This window comes from Dipodomys spectabilis, unplaced genomic scaffold, assembly GCF_019054845.1.
Source record: "Dipodomys spectabilis isolate Male_0828 unplaced genomic scaffold, ASM1905484v1 ptg000069l, whole genome shotgun sequence".
NCBI lineage: Eukaryota > Metazoa > Chordata > Mammalia > Rodentia > Heteromyidae > Dipodomys > Dipodomys spectabilis.
In genome coordinates, this window is record NW_024870746.1 from 24,275,848 (window position 1) to 24,295,223 (window position 19,376).

The 19,376-nt window shown below is 45.5% G+C and overlaps 1 protein-coding gene across 3 annotated transcripts; it reads left to right on the plus strand.

The window, feature by feature from the left end:
- The first annotated feature begins 5,020 nt into the window (after positions 1-5,020).
- Positions 5,021-19,169, plus strand: Elk4 (ETS transcription factor ELK4). Of its 3 annotated transcripts, none has more exons than XM_042682298.1 (6): positions 5,021-5,165; positions 7,911-8,054; positions 12,635-12,850; positions 13,749-14,630; positions 15,362-15,478; positions 18,875-19,169. In XM_042682298.1, exons 3-6 carry the CDS (start codon positions 12,644-12,646, stop codon positions 18,971-18,973), a joined length of 1,305 nt encoding a protein of 434 aa, XP_042538232.1. In that variant the 5' UTR covers positions 5,021-5,165; positions 7,911-8,054; positions 12,635-12,643; the 3' UTR covers positions 18,974-19,169. The 3 variants fall into 3 exon arrangements, with proteins under 3 accessions (XP_042538232.1, XP_042538234.1, XP_042538233.1); XM_042682299.1 differs by lacking the exon at positions 5,021-5,165 and adding an exon at positions 5,446-5,531; XM_042682300.1 differs by lacking the exon at positions 13,749-14,630.
- Positions 19,170-19,376: the final 207 nt, after the last annotated feature.

Below are 19,376 nucleotides of genomic sequence, written 5' to 3' on the forward strand. Positions count from 1 at the left end.
TATTTTGTAAATGCTGCCAGCATCGATATACAACCACCAACTGTGTTTTCAATGACTTTTCCCCTCTAAGATTTAAGTCCACAGGAATATATGTGTAGGACCATCTAACAAGCCCTTAACACATAATTCAAGCAACACAGACATGGATGAGCCGTTGTCGTCTTCTTCTCCCCATCCTCCCCCTCCTCTCCTTCTTCCCCTTCCTCCTCCTCTTCCTCCTCCTTTCTTCTTCTTTTCTTCTTCAAGATATGAGGCCCAGAAAGCATATCAGAAGGATTTCATCGTCAGGAGGACCAAATTTCAAATTTAGAAAGCTCTAAAGTCAGATCTCTGACCTTTATTCGTGTATCTCAGTCATAGTGAAATTTCATCACACTTGTACCCACAAGTTGTAGATAGATGCTTTGATTTAAAGGATGTTATCTTGTTTTCTGCCCTGTGCCTGGACTGGGGTTGAACTCAGGGGTGGTAGGCAAACACTCTGCCATGTGAGTCATGTTCCCAGTCCTTTCTGCTTTAGGTGATTTTTCAGCTAGTGTCTCATTTTGTGCCAGGGCCAGCGATACTCCTCTCTTTGCCATCTGTGTAGCTGGAATCACAGGCATGTTCTACCACACCTAGGCTGTCTGCTGCAAAGGAGGTCTTATTAACTTTTTGCCCAGGCTGTCCTCAAACTGAAGTCCTCCCAATCTGTACCTCCTAAGTAGCTTGGATTATAGAGTAGCTGGGCTTACAGATGTGGCACATAGTACTGAGAAATAGCTATCTCTTTATGTTTTTCCCTGTAAGACACTGAGAGGCAAAAGAGGTAACTTTATGATTGCTCAGTCTGTCAGAATCTAGGATAAATTTCTTTAGGAAAAAGGGTACTAACTGGGAATAATAATGACACAATGAAACAGAAGAGAAGAAATGATGTTAAGTATGTGCTAGAAATGCAACTAAGAGCCAGGCGCTGGTGTCTCAGGCCAGTAATCCTAGCTACTTGGGATGTTGAGATCTGAGGATCATGGTTCAAGGCCAGCTAGGGCAGAAAAGTCCATGAAACTCTTACCTCCAATTAATTATCAGAAAACTGGAAGTGGAGCTGCAGCTCAGAGTGGTATTACACTAAGCCTTGAGCAAAAAGCAGAGACAGTGCCCAGGCTCTGAGTTCAAGCCCCAGGACCAACAAACACACATATAGAAATGTAACTAAGTCAAGGGATGGTTGACAGGGTAGGAACACCTGTAATGGGTGAGAAATAATCTACAGCTGGGCTCTGGTAGCTTATACCTGTGATCCTAGCTAATTGGGAAGTTGAAACCCGAGGAATGCAGTTCAACACCAGCCTGAGCGGGGAAAGTCCATGAGACTGTTATCTCTAATTAACCTCCAGAAAACTGGAAGTGGAGCTGTGGCTCAAATAGTAGAGTGCTAGCTTTGATCAAAAAAAAGCAAAGGGACAGCACCCAGGCCCTGAGTTCAAGCCCCAGCAATGGCACAAAAACAATCTAGGAAGTCAGAGGGAGAAAACAGGTATTTACACATTTCTTTTAAATCTCTAAAAGTTTATCTGGGATAACCGTGAGTTAGCTAAGGCTAAGCTTAGGCATCTATTTATCTGGTGAGAAAATGACTGAACAAGACAACACAATAGCAGTCTTCTTGGCCAGCCAACATAATCACTGAGGGATTGGTGGCAGCAGAGCCAGATTCTGTATTTATAGACTCCTGAGTGGGAAAACCAGGCACGTTAACCAGCTTCCCCAACCCTCAGTTTTCTAATTTGAAACTCACTTTTCTTCTAGTTTCTCTGCTGTCAACATGTACTGCATTTTTAAAAAAAGTCAATTTAAAAGCAGACGTGCTATGACTAATTTAAGAACTCCCAAAGCAGGCTCTTTTCCAAAAATACATTGCAATTGACAATACTGTAAACTCAGTCTAAAGGGCTATGACACAACTGCTGGCCCCGGGCAGAACCAGATGTTTACTACCCGTCTGGCAAACAGGGAGGTCTGCAGTTCTCCACACCCTTTTGCTAGACTTGGTATGGAGCTTAACATGAAACTTCTGTATAAACAAATGGTTTTAATTGGTTTATCTTAAAAGATCTAGACTAATATCTTTAGTTTTCATCTTGGTTTCTAAGATAGAAGTTGCATGGAAAAATTTATATTGGGGTCAAAATTGCTAGTGCTTTGCATATATTCTATTTCTCTCTCTCTTTTTTTTGTTGGTCGTGGGACTTGAACTCTGGGTTTGGGTGCTGTCCTTGTGCTTTTCAGCTCAAGGCTCTACCGCTTGAGCCACAGCTCCACTTCTCGTTTTCTAGTAGTTTATAGGAGATAAAGAGCCTCACGCCTGTAATCCTAGCTACTCAGGAGGCTGAGATCTGAGGATCGAGGTTCAAAGCCAACCCTGGGCAGGAGAGACCGTGAGACTCCTATCTCCAATAAACCACCAGAAAACCGGAAGTGGCACTGTAGCTCAAGTGGTAGAGCGCTCGCCTTGAGCTGAAGAGCTGAGGGACAGTGCCCAGGCACCAGAGTTCAAGCCCCACGACTGACAAAAAAAAAAAAAAAAAGTCTCACCGACTTTCCTGCCTGGGCTGACTTTGAACTGTCATCCTCAGATCCCAGCCTCCTGAGTAGCTAGGATCACATGAACCATGGGTGCCCGGCTCATATACTGTAATTCCTTTCTTTCTTTTTTTTTTTTTTGGGGGGGGGGGTCCGGTCGTGGGGCCTGAACTCTGGGCCTGAGCGCTGTCCCTCAGCTCTTCTGCTCAAGGCTAGCGCTCTACCACTTGAGCCACAGCGCCACTTCCGGCTTTTTTCTTTTTGCTTACGTGGTGCTGAGGAATTGAACCCAGAGCCTCAGGCATGCAAGGCAAGCACTCTACCACTGAGCCACCTTCCCAGCCCCATAAACTGTATTTCTTTAAACACACACATTTTCCCCCCTAGTACTTAGACCTAGATCCATGGACTCACCATGCTATACCCGCAGTCCTCTTAAAAATTATAAAATAAGCTGGGCGCTGGTGGCTCACGCCTGTAATCCTAGCTACTCAGGAGGCTGAGATCTGAGGATCGTGGTTCAAAGCCAGCCTGGGCAGGAGAAACCGTGAGACTCCAATCTCCAATAAACCACCAGAAAACCGGAAGTGGCGCTGTAGCTCAAGTGGTAGCGTGCTTGCCTTGAGCTGAAGAGCTGAGGGACAGCGCCCAGGCCCAGAGTTCAAGCCCCACAACCAACAACAACAACAACAAAAATTATAAAATAAAAAGTCTAAAGTTGAACTCACCATTCTCCTGCCTCATCCTCCCTGTCTGTGTTACTGAGGTTTGAGCCACACCTCCATCTCTTCCAACCTTTGTTTTTAATTGAGATAAGATGCTGGGCATAGGTGGCTCACACCTGTAATCCGAGCTACTCAGGAGGCTGAGATCTGGGGACCACGTTTCAAAGCCAGTTCAAGCAGGAAAATCTTTTTTTTTTTTTTTTTTGCAGTCCTGGGCTTGAACTCTGGTCTTGGGGGCTGTCCCTGAGCTCTTTTTGATCCAGGCTAGATCTCTATCACTTGAACCACAGCACTACTTCCAACTTTTTATGATTAATTGGAGTTAAAGAATCTCATAGAGGGGCTGGGAAGGTGGCCCAGTGGTAGAGCACTTGCCTTGCATGCCTGAGGCCCTGGATTCGATTCCTCAGCACCACATAAGCAAAAAGAAAAAAGCCGGAAGTGGCGCTGTGGCTCAAATGGTAGAGCGCTAGCCTTGAGCTGAAGAGCTGAGGGACAGCGCCCAGGCCCAGAGTTCAGGCCCCACGACTGGACCCCCCCCCCCCAAAAAAAAAAAAAAAATCTCATAGATTTTCCTAAGCTGGCTTCAAACCGTGATCCTCAGTTCTCAGCCTCCTGAGTAGCTAGGATTACAGGCAAGAGCCACCAGCGCCCAGCTGTAAAACTCACCTCCACTAAATTTCAAAAAGAGCCATAAATAGAGCTATTGATCAAGTGGTGGAGTGCTAGCCTGGAACAAAAGCAGCTCAGGGACAAAGTCTCAGGCCTTGAGTTCAAATGCCAGCACAGCACCAACGCACAACTGGCACGCGCGCACACACACATTATATTGAGAACTTGTGTCCTAGGGATTCACTGTGACCTAGGTGATTTATGCACTTGATCCCCTTTAATCATGACAGCTTTAGAAGATGAGGTTCTCTCATTCCATACAGAGGACAAACGCGCTCTGGAGAGGCTAACCATGTCGCGGAGGGTCCTGGAACTCTCAAGGGGTGCCGGCGCCACGGGATTCCAGGATACCTCCAACACCAACGCAAGCTTTTGCCGCCCTGCCGGTGTGGCCACTTGTCAAAGCAGAGAGAGGGTCAGAGTGCGGTTGGGGATCAGGTGTCCCGGGAGCTGGCACCTGGATGAGAAAGCTGCCACCAAAGACTTCTCGCGCAGGCAGTGACGGCGGGATCGGCCGCGCGCGGCTACCCGCGGGCCGAGGAGCGCCCAGCGGCCCCCCGCTCCGCGGCCACCCAGAGCTCGGGAGATCGTGGAACCCTCGACACCCCGGGGGAGTTCCAGGCCTCGCTTAGGTCCTGCGGATTCCGCCGGGCGAGGGGCTGCAGGGCTGACAGCGATCGGTGGGACTCCAGGGGGCGCCCTCGTGACGCGCACGCCCGAACCCCAGAAACCTCCCCCGCCCCAAATCACTGCGGGCCTGCGGCAGCCGCCCACAGCGCCCCTGGGGGTCGCGGCCCCGCCTTCCCAGCCCCCGGAAGTGACGTCGACGACGGCGGCGTCAGGGTGGGGCCCCAGCACAGCCGGGGGGGGGGTTCGAGAGTGGCGGCGGCCCGGCCGCAGCGAGGGACAGCCCGAGCGTGCGTCCGGCGGGCAGCGGCCGGAGGACCCGCGGCGCCTTCACCGCCGCCGCTGCCCTCACCGCCGCGTGCGGGGGTGGAGCGTGGGACGCGAGCAGCCGCGGCAGCTGTACGGCGGCGGGAGATGCGGCCGGACGCAGGCACTCGGCGGGCTCGGCTCGGCCACCGCCGCCTTCGCCGGCCCCGTCGTGCGGGTCGCCGCGGCTACCTCGCCGTCTTCGAGTTGCCAGCGTGAGGAGCATCGCGTTTGAGGCGGAGGCCAAGAGGAAGCTCCGCACGCGGTCTGGTGAGCGACCCGCCGGAGCCCCGGGAGGCCGTCGCGCCGCACCCTGTCCGGCCGGGAGCGGCTGCGGGGGCGGGCGGGGAGCGAGGCTCGGAGGCACAACAGGAAGTGCGCGCGCCGCCGCGGGGCGGGGCTTAGGTGCTCCCGTGCGGCCCCGCCCCTCGTCCACGCCCCGCCCCCGCCCCGCCCCTCCGACGCCGTCGGTCCCGGCCCGGCTCGGGGGTGGTCCCCCGAAGCGCTCCTTCCGCCTGTCCGGCTCCTCGAATCCCGCGTGGGCCTCGGGCGAAGGTGGCCGCGGGTTGAGTGGCGTGGGCGGGGACCACGGGGCGCCGGTGACTCCATGTCTCGACAGGAAGTCGGAAAATGAAAGTACAGTAACTGGGCTCCGGCCGGGGCCGCGGGCGGACTTTGGTCTCCGGGGGCGCGGGGCGCCCGCGTCTCCGCCGCCGGGCTCGCGGTGGGTCCGGCGGGTTTCATTCTGCACACCTGCTCCCGACCCCCCGGCACTTCCCGCTTGTTGCACCCGGCGGCCAGGCCGGGAGCTGGGAGCCCCGTCCTCCTAAGAGCCGTTGCAAAAGTCTTTTTGGGGGTTGGGGGGTGCGGAATGTAAAGCAGGCAGGAGCAGCAAATAAAGGGGTGTCCTCGACAGTCGCGATTGCGGTCTGAAGCGTGAGGCGGTGGAGTGGGGGGCTTCGACACTCCGATGACGGATCGGACGCCTCCCTCGGCCACCACAGGAGCAAAAAGAACCCCGAACCAACTTGATGCTGCAGTATTTAGGGCTGGCAGTGAGTGGTGTTTTGGTTAAAATTCCATGTGATTCAGGTTTCCACCTTTAGGGACCCTCTGACTTCACGAGTGGTACAACTGCGGAAGCGCAGGCCGTTACATACTTTGGGAAACACGATCACTTAGTTTTAGGTAATCTTAACTACTTTTGGGATTTGGGATGTACTCAGTGGCAGGGTGTCTGCATGAAGCCCCAGGTGGATACCTGGCACACAAAGCGTACAGTTACACTGTTCTCTTTATATAGAATCCTGTAAGTGTTACACTTTTTTTTAAAACTGTTGGGTTTGAACTTAAGAGCTTTCTTCCCATTTGCTGTAGGCAGCTTTGCTAAAACTTGAGCCGCCCTGCCAGATAGGGCAGGTAAATTTTTGACAAGGATGATTATTTTGATTCAAACGAATGTTGATAAATTTTGAAATTTGCCTTTTTGTTTTATTTAAGCAGCTGCACTGAAGAATTTTGGGTCTTTTAGCTACTTTCTTTCTTTCTTTTCTTTTTTTTTTTTGGGTCCGGTCGTGGGGCCTGAACTCTGGGCCTGGGTGCTGTCCCTCAGCTCTTCAGCTCAAGGCCAACGCTCTACCACTTGAGCCACAGTGCCACTTCCGGCTTTTTTCTTTATGTGGTGCTGAGGAATCGAACCCAGGGCCTCTGGCATGCAAGGCAAGCGCTCTACCACTGAGCCACCTTCCCAGCCCCTCTTTTAGCTACTTTCTGAAAACTATTGGGCCATGGGTCACTGCAGGAGCTGGACTGTGTATTATAAACATGTTTGAAGTGGAAAAGGTTTATTTAATAGTCTTCCATTCTCCCATTATTTTATTTCAACATGGTTTCCTGTTTCTTTTTTTATTCTGTGATCCATCCAGGGTCTATAGTATGCAAGAAAGTGATCTACTGCTGCCTAATCCCTCCCCCTCTACCTTAGTGTAATGCAGGGATTGGACTTTCTTTGAAGTGTTAAGGTAACATTTTCTTCAGCATTTAATCCATCAAAAATGAGGTATCTTCATTTGACCAGTCTCAGTACATAGTGTAGGCTGGTCTCAAACCCAGGGGCCTCCTGCCTCAGGCTCCTGACTTATTAGGATTACAGGCATGTGCCACCATGCACACTATTTTCCTTACTTTTTGTTTTCTATTGTTGTAACAAGAATAAGAGTGTATTTTTGACTCTTCAGTTTATGCCTATAATTTTTAACATCTTCTGAAGTTATTTTTTTCCCCTTTAGTTCTCTTTTATGGCTGAGGAAGTCTTTGAGGTTCATAATTAATACCACACTTGCAGGAACTAAATGAGTAGTTTCTATTTAACCATAAATCTGGGAGTTTGCCAAGTTCTCTCTCTTTTCTTTTTGTGATGGTGCTGGGGCTTCAACGCAGACCCTAGTCTGTCTTTTAACTTTCTTGCTAAATAATAAATAGAGCCACAGCTCTATTTCCATCACCAATTTTATTATTGTAAGAACAACTGATATTAAAAAAAAAAAAGAATAACCTGATATTAAAATTGAATAAGAGGTTGAAAATGTAGCTAGGAGTTAGAGCATGTTTAGTGTATGTAAGATCTTGCATTTGATCTCTAGCATTACACATAAAAAATGTTTTAATGGCAAAATACTGTTTTAGGAGCGAGGCACTGATAGCCCATGCCTTGTAATTGTAATGCTCAGAAAGCTGAGCCCTGAATGATTGGTTCAAAGCCAGACGAGGCAGAAAACTGAAAGACTTCATCTCTCAAACGGCAAGAATCTGGGCTGGATATGTGACTATGCCAGCCAAGTAAGCAAACTGAGCAGGCAACGACCCTAACTAAGTTCAAATCCCAGTTCTAGAAATAAATATATAAAGTACTCACTGAAGATGTCCATTCTTCTGCGAAGTTTTTCTCAAAAAAAAAAAGATCAGATTTCTAGTACTTCAATTCCAAACCATAATGCCCTTTTGTTTTCCTCTTAGCCACCTTCTGTCCTGGACACGTTGATGTGCTGGAGCATTGGCATTTACCATAGGACTTTGCTTCTGTCCTAAAGTATCCAACACCCCACCAGCATCTGACCTCATACACCAAACTCTTGTAGTTAGCAGAGGGAAAGGCCGAAGGTAAGCCTTCACTACCTTGGGGGTATTCCTATATTTTTAAAAACCTTCCTTGCTCAGGATGGCTCTTATGTGCTCCTGGGGGAGATGTTAATACCTCACTAATGACTTAGTGGCTGTATCATTTGGCCAGTTTAAACCTGTAAGGCTGAAACATAATAGGTATTAAGAGTCAAGGATTTGGGTCTTAGAATTTTTCCCAAAACAGGGCTGGGAAGGTGGCTCAGTGATAGAGAGCTTGCCTCACATGCATGAGGCCCTAGGTTCAATTCCTCAGTACCACATAAACCAAAAAAGTTGGAAGTGGTGCTCTGGCTCAAGTGGTAGAGTGCTAGTCTTGAGTTGAGGAGCTGAGGAACAGCACCCAGGCCCAGAGTTCAAGCCCCATGACTGACCAAAAAAAAAAAGAGTGCAATGAGGTTATTATGTAGATTGTTTCAGTAAACAAACTGAAAAATATCACACACAAAAAAGGAACTTTTCTTCCCCAAACAAATGGAAATATAGGCACTACCGTCATTTATACTTCAGTTCTCTGCCTGGCTTTTCTCTCTCCCCTCTTCATCTCTCATACGTGTACGTTCCTGCCTCTGCTCCTGTAATCATTCTTTTTTTTTTTTTCTTAAGATGATGGTATGGTGGTTTTGTGATGTAGTCTAGGCTGGCCTAGAGTAGCTAGGATTACAGGTGTGAGCCACTGGAGCCTAGCCCTGACCTCTGTCTTGAGTGGTAGAATTACAGGGGTATGCCATCATATCTGCCTCTGTAAACATTCTTTTTTCCCCCCTTTTGTTTTTGGTGGAGCTTGACTTCAGGGCTTGGGTATTGTCCCTGAGCTCTTTTGCTCAAGGTTAGCACTCCAGCTTTTAGCCACAGCTCCACTTCCAGTTTTCTGATGGTTAAAGAGAGAAGAGTCTCACAGACTTCCGTGCCTGGGCTGGCTTTGTTCCCCCATCCTCAGATCTCAGCCTTCTGAGTAACTAGGATTACAGGTGTGAGCCACCAGGGCCTGGCTTAAATATTCTTTTTTTGTGTGTGTGTGTCGGTCGTGGAGCTTGAACTCTGGGCTTGGGCGCTGTCCCTCAGCTTTTCAGCTCACGGCGAGTGCTCTACTGCTTGAGCCACAGCGCCACTTCTAGTTTCCTAGTGGTTTATTGGAGATAAGAGTCTCACAGACTTTCCTGCCCAGGCTGGCTTTGAACCTCGATCCTCAGATCTCAGCCTCCTGAATAGCTAGGATTACAGGCGTGAGCCACCAGCGCCCGGCCTTAAATATTCTTTATACAAAGGTGGTATTTGGGAATGTGGAAATTGAGTTGTTTGGTTAAGCTAATACTTTGAGTCATTTTAGCAGTTGTAGACTAGCAACTGATGGCTTAAATGGGAAAACTGGATTTAAAAAATAACTTTCCTGGGCTGGGAAGTTGGCTCAGTGGTAGAGTGCTTGCCTTGCATGCATGAGGCCCTGGGTTCGATTCCTTAGCACCACATAAGCAAAAAGCAAAAAAAAAAGCCAGAAGTGGTGCTGTGGCTCAAGTGGTAGAGCACTAGCCTTGAGCTGAAGAGCTGAGGGACAGCACTCAGGCCCAGAGATCAGGCCCCACGACTGGACCCAAAAAAAAAAAAACTTTCCTTGCTTGAATAAGCATTATCAGAAATATGGTCTGTCTGGTACATGCAGAATGGCAGGTGATTCTTCTCCTGACATACTTAGTTGATATAATAACCAACTGTTGTAGCCAGGGGCTGGTGGCTCACACCCGCAATCCTATCTGCTTAGGAGCTGAGATTGGAAGAGTTGAGGTAAGGCTGGAGACGTGACCCAAGTGTTAGAGTGCCAGCGAAGTAAGCAAACTGAGCAAGCATGAGACCCTGAGTTTAAATCCTACTGGCAAAAATAAGTAAATAAATCAGTAAGAAGCCCAGCTTAGGTGAGGCTAGGGGGAACTGATTGCTAGTGGGCATGGTTATTTAGCATTAGAGGAAGCTTTTCATTTATAATTTATACATGCCTATCATGTAGTGGCTAACAAGTGTGTGATCACCTTAGCAAGGTAAATTCAGGGCAAGAAGGTCCTTTGATGAACAGAGGATGTGAGTAATGAAGGAGGCTTGCACTCATGGCCTCAGCTTCTCCAGGAGTTCTGACTGGAGGCATCTTTCCTTTCCTGTTTTTTAACTGTTTTCCCATCTCTGCTTCGGGATGATAGCATCTCTGTACAACCAGCTTCAAAGTGCTGCCTGTGTGAAGATTCCTGGAAGACATTGCATGTGTCCAAGGGAAGCTAGAGTTAGAAACCCAGGTGTTATTAATCAGCCCTTAAGGGTCCCGTTAGAATAGAATTAAGTTGTTAGAATTAAGTTTTCTCAAGCCTAACTTACTTAGTTTGTGGTGTTAGGCTTGTGTACTTTAAACATCTTTTTTTTTTTTCTTGCCGGTCATGGGGCCTGAACTCGGTCTGGGAGCTGTCCCTCAACTCTTCGGCTTAAGGCGAGCGCTCTACCACTGGAGCCACAGCACCACTTCCGGCTTTTTCTGTTTATGTGGTGCTGAGGAATCGAACCCAGGGCCTCATGCTTGCAAGGCAAGCACTCTACCGCTGAGCTACCTTCCCAGCCTCTACTTTAAACATCTTTATTGATAATGTAATTTATATGCCATGAAATTCACCTGCCTAGGGTGCATAGTTCAGTGAGTTTTAGTATAATCATGGAGTTGCGCAAACATCTTTTTTTTTTTTTTCCAGCAGCCCCAAAAGAAACACCTGAGATAGTTGTAGTGTTCCGTACCTACAATCCCAACACTCAGGAGAATGAGGCATCTGGAGATCCATTTTCTTGTTGTAGCTCTTCTAGTAGTTAATGACGTAATTTTTTATTGGTTAGATTTTTTTTTTGCCAGTCATGGGGCCTGAACTCTGGTCCTGGGCGCTGTCCCTCAGCTCTTCAGCTCAAAGCTAGTGCTCTACCACTTGAGCCACAGCGCCACTTCCGGCTTTTTTCTTTTTTGCTTATGTGGTGCTGAGGAATCGAACCCAGGGCATCATGCATGCAAGGCAAGCACTGTACCATTGAGCCACCTTCCCAGCTCTTCCCTCCCTTCTTTGAGAGTCTGGTCACATAGCCCAAGTTGTTTTTGAACTTATTTTCTTCTCCATTGTGGGGATTATAGGCATGCACCATCATACCTGGTTTAAATTTTTCTTTTTCTTCTTTTTTTTTTTTTTTTGATGGGTTGTGGAGCTTGAACTCTGGGCCTGGGTGCTGTCTTCAGCTCAAGGCTAGTGCTCTACCAATTTAGCCACAGCTTCACTTCCATAAATTTTTCTTTTTTTAAGTTGTAAAAGTTATTTATATATTCTTGGTTAAGGTTTTTGTTTATGTGTTTGTGTCTGTTTTGTAGTACTGTGGATCAAACCCAGGGCTATGTAGAGGACCACAGTAGTTGGAATAGGAGTAGATTATTTCCTCTACTTCAGCCCCCAGGCTACCCTGAGACAAATTTCTTGGCCAGTAAATAAAACTGGGTTAGCTGGGTGCTGGTGGCTCACACCTGTAATCCTGGCTACTCAGGAGGCTGAGATCTGAGGATGATTATTTACTGCCAGCCCCGGTAGGAAAGTTAGAGCACTAGCCTTGAGCAAAAGAGCTCAGGAACAGTGCCCAGGTCCTAAGTTCAAGCCCCATGACTGACAAAAAAAAACAAACAACTGGGTTATTTACATAGGTGCTAGAATTGTGGTCTTCTGAGAGAATATAACAATGAGAGTTTGAGGTAAAATTTAATAACATACTTTTTTGGAGGGTCGGTGTGAGCCACTGGTGCCTGGCTAACTTACACGCTTGATTGACAAGTTTTTCTGTTCCTGTTATTTTTGAACTAGTTTTTGCCTCCATGAAAGTTGCTTAAGAATTTTTTTTTTTTTTTCCAGTTCTGGGAATCAAACTTTGGGCTTCAGACTTACTAGGGAATGCCCTGCCAATTTAGCCACTCTTGGGCCATGCTTAGGAGGTTGGGTAAGGGGAAGGGGGCGGGTGGTGACAGATTAGAGTATTTGAACTCCAAGCCTCATGTGCTCTCGGCTTTGCTTGCTCAGCTGGTGCTCTACCTGCCGCAGGAAGTCCTGCTTTTTGCTTGTTATTTTAGAGACAGTCTCACACACTTTTTCTGCACAAGTGGCTTCCACCCTTGATCCTTCTGCATAAGTGGCTTCCACCCTTGGTCCTTCTGCATAAGTGGCTTCCACCCTTGGTCCTTGGGATCTTGATCTCCTGAGTGGCTAGGATTACAGATATGAGTTACCAGTGCCCATAAGTGCTGAGGACTTCTTAAACAGCATGTCATGCTTAAGAGTTTGGATTCTGGATCCACATTGCTTGGGCTTACTTAGCTTCATTTGTTATGTGATTTGGGGCAAGTTACATAATCCTTTGATTAGTCCATTTTTCTTTCCATATGTAAAACAATGCAGTAGTACCTAACTTATGGGATTCGTATGGAAATGAAATAACTTGTACACTTAGAGCACATAGAGCCAGGCCTGACAGTGTTAGATAAGTTATTGTTACCACATATCTTTCAGCCTATTGCTATGGACAGTGCCATCACCCTGTGGCAGTTCCTCCTCCAGCTCCTGCAGGAGCCTCAGAACAAGCACATGATCTGCTGGACCTCTGACAATGGGGAGTTCAAGCTTCTGCAGGCAGAAGAGGTGGCTCGGCTCTGGGGGATTCGCAAGAACAAGCCCAACATGAATTACGACAAACTCAGCCGAGCTCTCAGATACTACTACGTGAAGGTAATGCACCTCCCGGTCTTGAGTCTACAGATAGCCTCAAGACCAGCGTCATTCCTTCATTTCTATAGAGATTGTGGGTATTGCTCTCTCTGTTATTTTATATTTCAGCAGTGTGTAAATGTAAAATGTTCAGCTATATGTCTATAAATTCTTACTCAGTAACCTATTCTTATTAAATATTCTTTATTCCTGGCTGAGTTGTCTTTTAAAACAAAAAGTACAGGATTGGAATATGAAAAAAAGAAATAGTTTTTTTTAGGATAAATATTCCCGTGTTAGTCATAATGTATTTAAAAAATTGTTATACATAGATTTTTTTTAAGCTCTTAATTTTAGTTTTAATCTAGGGAACATAGATTAATATCTTAAAGAATAGCTGTTAATGGAATTGATTTCTTAGTAAAAATTTTATATATTTGATTCGTCGTTACTTTGAATTATGTTCTTGGGCACTGAGGAAAAACAAACAGCCTTGAAGGCTAGACTTAGAATAAGAGGCCGAACTTGTTTCCTTTTGCCTTTAAGTTGATCTTATCAGCTTTCTCTGAAGGAAGTAGCAACCTCACAGATGCAATGCTCAAATTCCTTTCTGCCTTCTTAGGATGCTATGGCTTGTGCCTGTGGACTTATTTGATATAGCAGTCCAGTGAGTTCTGACTTAATAAGTATATTTGAAAAGGTCACAGAATTAACAATTGCTCAACTTTTTATAGTGAAACTTTAACTTCTCCGCATTAACCAGGGCTGTTTGGTGTGGCTAGGTTGATGTTGAAGATTGTGAAGCTTTTAAGTGAGCTATGTCCACTTCTCAGATAGCTTCACTAGGTCAGCTTTTTCATTAGCTGTGGGATGTAAGTTAACAAGAAAGTATAAGAATGCTTATTTTCTTTACCTACAGAATATTATTAAAAAAGTGAATGGTCAGAAGTTTGTGTACAAGTTTGTGTCTTACCCAGAGATTTTGAAAATGGATCCAATGGCAGTGGGCAGGATTGAGGGAGACTGTGAACCTCTAAATTCCAATGAAGTCAGCAGCAGCGGCTCCAAAGATGTGGAGAATGGTGGGAGAGAGAGAGCAGCCCCTCAGCCTGGCGCCAAGGCCTCTAGCCGCAACGACTACATCCACTCTGGCTTGTATTCTTCATTTACTCTCAACTCACTGAACACCTCCAGCAAGAAGCTTTTCAAATCTATAAAGATGGAGAATCCAGCTGAGAAACTGGCCGAGAAAAAATCTCAGGAGCCAACACCATCGGTCATCAGATTTGTAACAACACCTTCCAAAAAGCTGCCCAGTGAACCTGTTCCTGTTGCCATCTCATCCGGGCCCAGTATCTCTCCATCTTCTGAAGAAACTATCCAAGCACTGGAGACTTTGGTTTCTCCAAAACTACCTTCCTTGGAAGCCCCAACTACTTCCGTATCCAGTGTAGAAGCCACTTTCACCCCCACACCTCCTGCTCCATCCTTACCCCTTTCTTTGAAGGAGCCTTCTCGAACACCTTCTCCACCACTGAGTTCCAACCCGGACATCGATACAGACATTGCATCATTGGCTTCTCAGCCAATGGAACTTCCAGAGAACTTGTCACTGGAGTCTAAAAATGAGGATTCAGTTTTGCCAGAAAAGGACAAAACAAATAGCTCATCAAGGTCCAAAAAACCCAAAGGGTTAGAACTGGCACCCACTCTTGTGATCACAGGCAGTGACCCGAGCCCACTGGGGATTTTAAGCCCATCTCTCCCTACGGCTTCTCTCACACCAGCACTTTTTTCTCAGGTAGCTCACTCCTCCTTTCTAGTGCGGCTATTCATGTTTATTCGCCTTCTAAAACAAACCTACAATTTCCACCTGCAAGTGTGCTCTCTATTCCTTAGGTTTGTCTTAAAAGGGTTCTAGATAACTCAAACCCAATCCCTCACCTCAGGATGGCTAAAATGGAAGGTTTGGGGTATTGGCTTTAAACATTCATTGTTCTACAAGTAAATACTGATTTCAGATTTTCTACTTCCTCCTATTGAAAGTATTTCTTCTTCCTTTCTTCATAAAACTTGGTATCTTATGAGAAGACAGTAGGTACTAAGAGCGGTAGAAAGGAATGGGTGTGGTATGGAGTCTCAAGTTTGTTTAGTTATAGCTGGTATTTATTAACTTGCTCATCTTGTAGAACATTTTACTAGATCACTCCCAGAGCATCTCATTATTAAAGAAGGACTGTGTTGTTGACTCAGTTACCCATTATACCTCTGTACCTGAATCGAGGTTGCTTTTGCTATTTGCTATAAAAGCTGAATTGAAAAGTGGTTATTTTGACCTTTAGCTTCATTAAGTTCCACAAATGACTTCTGAAATTTTCATCATGAAAAATTTCAGACCTAGAGACATTTGGAGTGGAGAACCACACAATACTTGGGTTGAATGTGTAAACAGATTGTTTGCAGCTTGTATACTGTTGCAGGGACAGAGCACAGGCCCTGTTTTCATTTACTGGCTCTCTTTGTGTGTTGCAGACACCTATCCTACTGACCCCAAGCCCTTTGCTCTCCAGCATCCACTTTTGGACTACGCTCAGCCCTGTAGCTCCCCTGAGTCCTGCCAGACTTCAAGGTGCTAACACACTTTTCCAGGTAAATTCCATCAAAGCCTGTCTCTTGTAATAGGAGTACTAAGTGAAGAAACAGCAAAGCAGCATCCACTGTTCGGATAGTCAGCTTCTACTTAATAAAGATTAGAGTTTAGTTTTGAAGTTCCAAGGGTTGATTTTCTGCTAGCTTATTTTGCTACACTGGGGATTGAACCCAGGTCTTTGTGCATGTGAGGCAAATGCTCTACCACTTGAACTACACCTCCAGACTTCAAGTGTTGTCTAGCCAGCAAAGAAACTGGATAAATACCCAAAGTTTACCTTTTCGTTGCTTACTATTACATTTGATTTTAAATTGTTCTATTTTGAGGTAGATTTTGAGTTCACTTAAATTTTTTGTCATCTTGAACACCAGACATTTTTTTGTTTGAGTGTATGTGTGCGCATGTGTATGCACTTAAGCTGGTCTGTGCATCTATTCAGGTATACATCTGTGTCTATATACATAGACATACAGTAAGTTGCATGCTTGTAGTCCTTGCCACTTTGAAGTGAGTCAGGGTAGTCTGCTTGAGCCTAAGAGTTTAAGGGCAGCCTGAGCCACATAGCTAGACTCCATCTCAAATAAACAATACATGTGTATAGATATGTTCTCAGCTTGCAATGGAATTATGTTCTATGCAGCCAGTATAAGTTGGAAATATCATTTAAGTAGAAACCATTTAATAACCTAACCAATGGACCATCATTGCTTATCAACATGGGCCACTGTATAGTATTGGATAGTTTTCCTTGTGATTCAGCAATTAACTCAAGGATATGGCTCTCTGTTGTTGCCCAGCATGACAAAAGAGGATTGTACTGTGTATCGCTAGTCCACGAAAATACTAAAATTCAAAGCATGGTTTCTATTAAATGTACCTGGCTTTTGTACCATCATAAGCTGGAACAGTCCAGGGACTGTCTATATATGTATATAAATATACAAAAGTGTCCATATGCACAGCCAGCGTTGCTTGATGAAGGGGATGCCTTCTGTGAAAGGAATCCTGTGATTCCTGATTTCATCGTAGGATGGTCCATAGTGTATTTCACAAACCAAGGTGTACAGCCTGCTGTGTACCTGGGCACATGGTGTCTGTTTATCAGTCACAAGATTAAATGATGCAGCCGAGAAACAAGCCACATAAGACAAGAAACCTGACAGGGTTGGGGCTGGGAAGGTGGCTCAGTGGTAGTAGAGTACTTGTCTCGCATGCATGAGGGCCTGGGTTGGATTCCTCAGCACACATAAGCAGAAAAAAGCCAGAAGTGGCACTGTGTAGGGCGCTAGCCTTGAGCTAAAGAGCTGAGGGACAGCGCCCAGGCCCAGAGTTCAGCCTCTGCAACCGACCAAAAACAAAACAAAACAAAAAACCTGACAGGCTATCGCTGGCACAGTGACATTTTACAGTAAATTTTTTGTAAGTACACTCTAAAATAGCAATTGGAAGCTTACAGTAGTACAGTAAATACATAACCTTGTTATACTAGTAACCTTGTTATTAGGTACTATATGTCATTTTACATACTAAACTTTTCTTTTGATGGTATTAGTGTTTAAACTCAGGGCCTTGTGCTTGTTAGGGAAGTTCTTTACTGCTAAACTACTCCAACCAATCCTGGCTTTTTGCTGGTTACTCTTTCTGGTGCTTGAACTCATAGCTTCATGCTCACTTAGCTTACTTGTTGGCTACTGCTCTACCACTTGAGCTACACCTCCAGCCCTGTTTTTTTTGCTGGTTATTTTGGAGACAAAGTATCAGACTTTGCTGTCTGGGCTGGCCTTCAACCATGATCCTCTAGTTCTTGGCTTCCTGAGTCACTAGGATTACAGGAGTGTGTCCCCTGAGATAATGTCTCACCTCCTGCCCAGGCCTGGTCTTGGACTATGAATCTACCTATTTTAGCCTTTTTTTTTTTTTTTGCCACTACTTCTAGCTTCTTTCCATTGAGATGGAATCTTGCAGACTTTTCCATCTGGGCTGGCTTGGAATAATGATCCTCCCAATCTCAGCCTCACATGTAGTTTAGGATGAAAGATACTCCTACCCAACTATGGGTTGAAAAGGAAGCTTACAGTGTTTTCTGTCCAGGCTGGCCACAAACTCCTCCTCCCATTCCCAGCCTCTCAAGTAGGTAGGATTATAGGGATTATAGATGTGAGCCACCAGTGCCTAGTTTGTACTACATTTTACAAGTAATACATTGCATTGAGACCTTAGCATGGCTTCAGTGTCACTAGGTGATCAAAGAATTTCAATTTCATTATCTAATAGTAACAGTCTTGTGTATGTGGTCTATCCTTGACTGAATATCAAGATGCAGCACATGACCCTGTGCGTGTGCATGTGTGTGTGCGCACGTCTACAGCTTGAGCCACATCACGCCACTTCTGGTTTTTAGGTGGCTAATTGGAGATTAAGAGTCTCATGAAGTGGGGCTGGGAAAGTGGCTCAGTGGTAGAGTGCTTGCCTTGCATGTATGAGGCCCTGGGTTCGATTCCTCAGCACCACATAAGCAGGAAATGGTGCTATGGCTCAAGTGGTAGAGCGCTAGCCTTGAGCTGAAGAGCTGAGGGACAGTGCCCAGGCCCAGAGTTCAGGCCCACAACCTACCAAAAAAAAAAGAGTCTCATAAGGATGTTTCTGTCCAGGCTGGCTTTGAGCCATGATCCTCAGATCTCAGACTCCGAAGTAGCTAGGATTACAGATGTGAACCACAGGCACCTGGCTCTTTTTTTTTTTTTGGTAGGAGTCTGGGCATGGAATTTAGACTATGTGCTCACCAGTGAGCCACATACCTCCTTTCCCTCCCTCTCTGGCTTTTAAAAAAATTCTAAATTATTTGTAGAGAAGAGTGTTGAGCATTTTCTATGTTTTATTTTTAAATTTTTCTTTGCCTCTCCCCAGCAGATAATTGAGTGATAGCACAATCTAAGAACTTGAGCAAATGTTGATGTTCTCACACAGGTAGTCTCAGAATACACACACAGAACCTTCTGCTAGATGAGTGACTTGTAACTAACTATTCTACCATTCTGGTCCTCCAAGGATTCCCGATTTGCCTAATAATTGAGTAACACTCTGCTAAATTCTGTCACTTACTGATTTTTCTAAGACTTTCAAGGTTAAATGTATACCTATGTATCTTAGGAGATAACAGAAGATATTTCCACTCCATTGAGATAGTTTGGAGAATGCTACATTTAATTTTAGGACAAATAATTTTCCATTTTGATGTTATAGCAGTATCTCCCATGGTAAACAGTTAATGCCTTTGTTCTGTGAGCCACTGCAGAAGTGTATCATGTTCTGCCTGGGAGGGAATATAGTAGGGATAGAAAGTGAAAGTAAGGATTGAATTACAGTAAAATAACCTGTTTCATTTTCTTTCTCAGTTTCCTTCTGTATTGAATAGTCATGGACCATTCACACTCTCTGGCCTGGATGGACCTTCTACTCCTGGTCCATTTTCTCCAGACCTGCAGAAGACATAACCTATGCACTTATGGACAGAACCAAGGAACAAAAGAACCGAGCTCAACCTGATTGCATTTGAAGTGAGCGATTAGTTCTGCAGTTCTGATAATAGACTATTGTGGTTTTTTACCATTTTCCATCAAGATACCTTTTATGGGTTCCATTTGACTCAGTGTTGGACTGTGTATAAAAATGCCTTAATTGGAGTCCAAACTCCACCTCCTCATTTTCTCCTTCTTTTCTTTGTCCTTTAGAGCTTTGTGCTAAAGTAATTTTTGGTGGGGTTTAACAGCTGCACTTTGTGAGTATGTTTAAGAACAAAATTATTTCTCCTGGCCGTCGGGACCCTTTGTCAGGAAAAAAATATGCTTAGACTCTTGTTATTTCAAGGAGTATTAGTTAAATGACATGGCCATGTGT

Excerpts from the sequence above, each read along its gene's own strand:
- Elk4 (XM_042682298.1), top strand. The coding sequence starts at position 12,644 with ATGGACAGTGCCATCACCCTGTGGCAGTTCCTCCTCCAGCTCCTGCAG. Across the intron at positions 12,851-13,748 it reads TCAGATACTACTACGTGAAG|AATATTATTAAAAAAGTGAA; the intron begins GTAATGCACCTC and ends CTTTACCTACAG. Across the intron at positions 15,479-18,874 it reads GTGCTAACACACTTTTCCAG|TTTCCTTCTGTATTGAATAG; the intron begins GTAAATTCCATC and ends TTTCTTTCTCAG.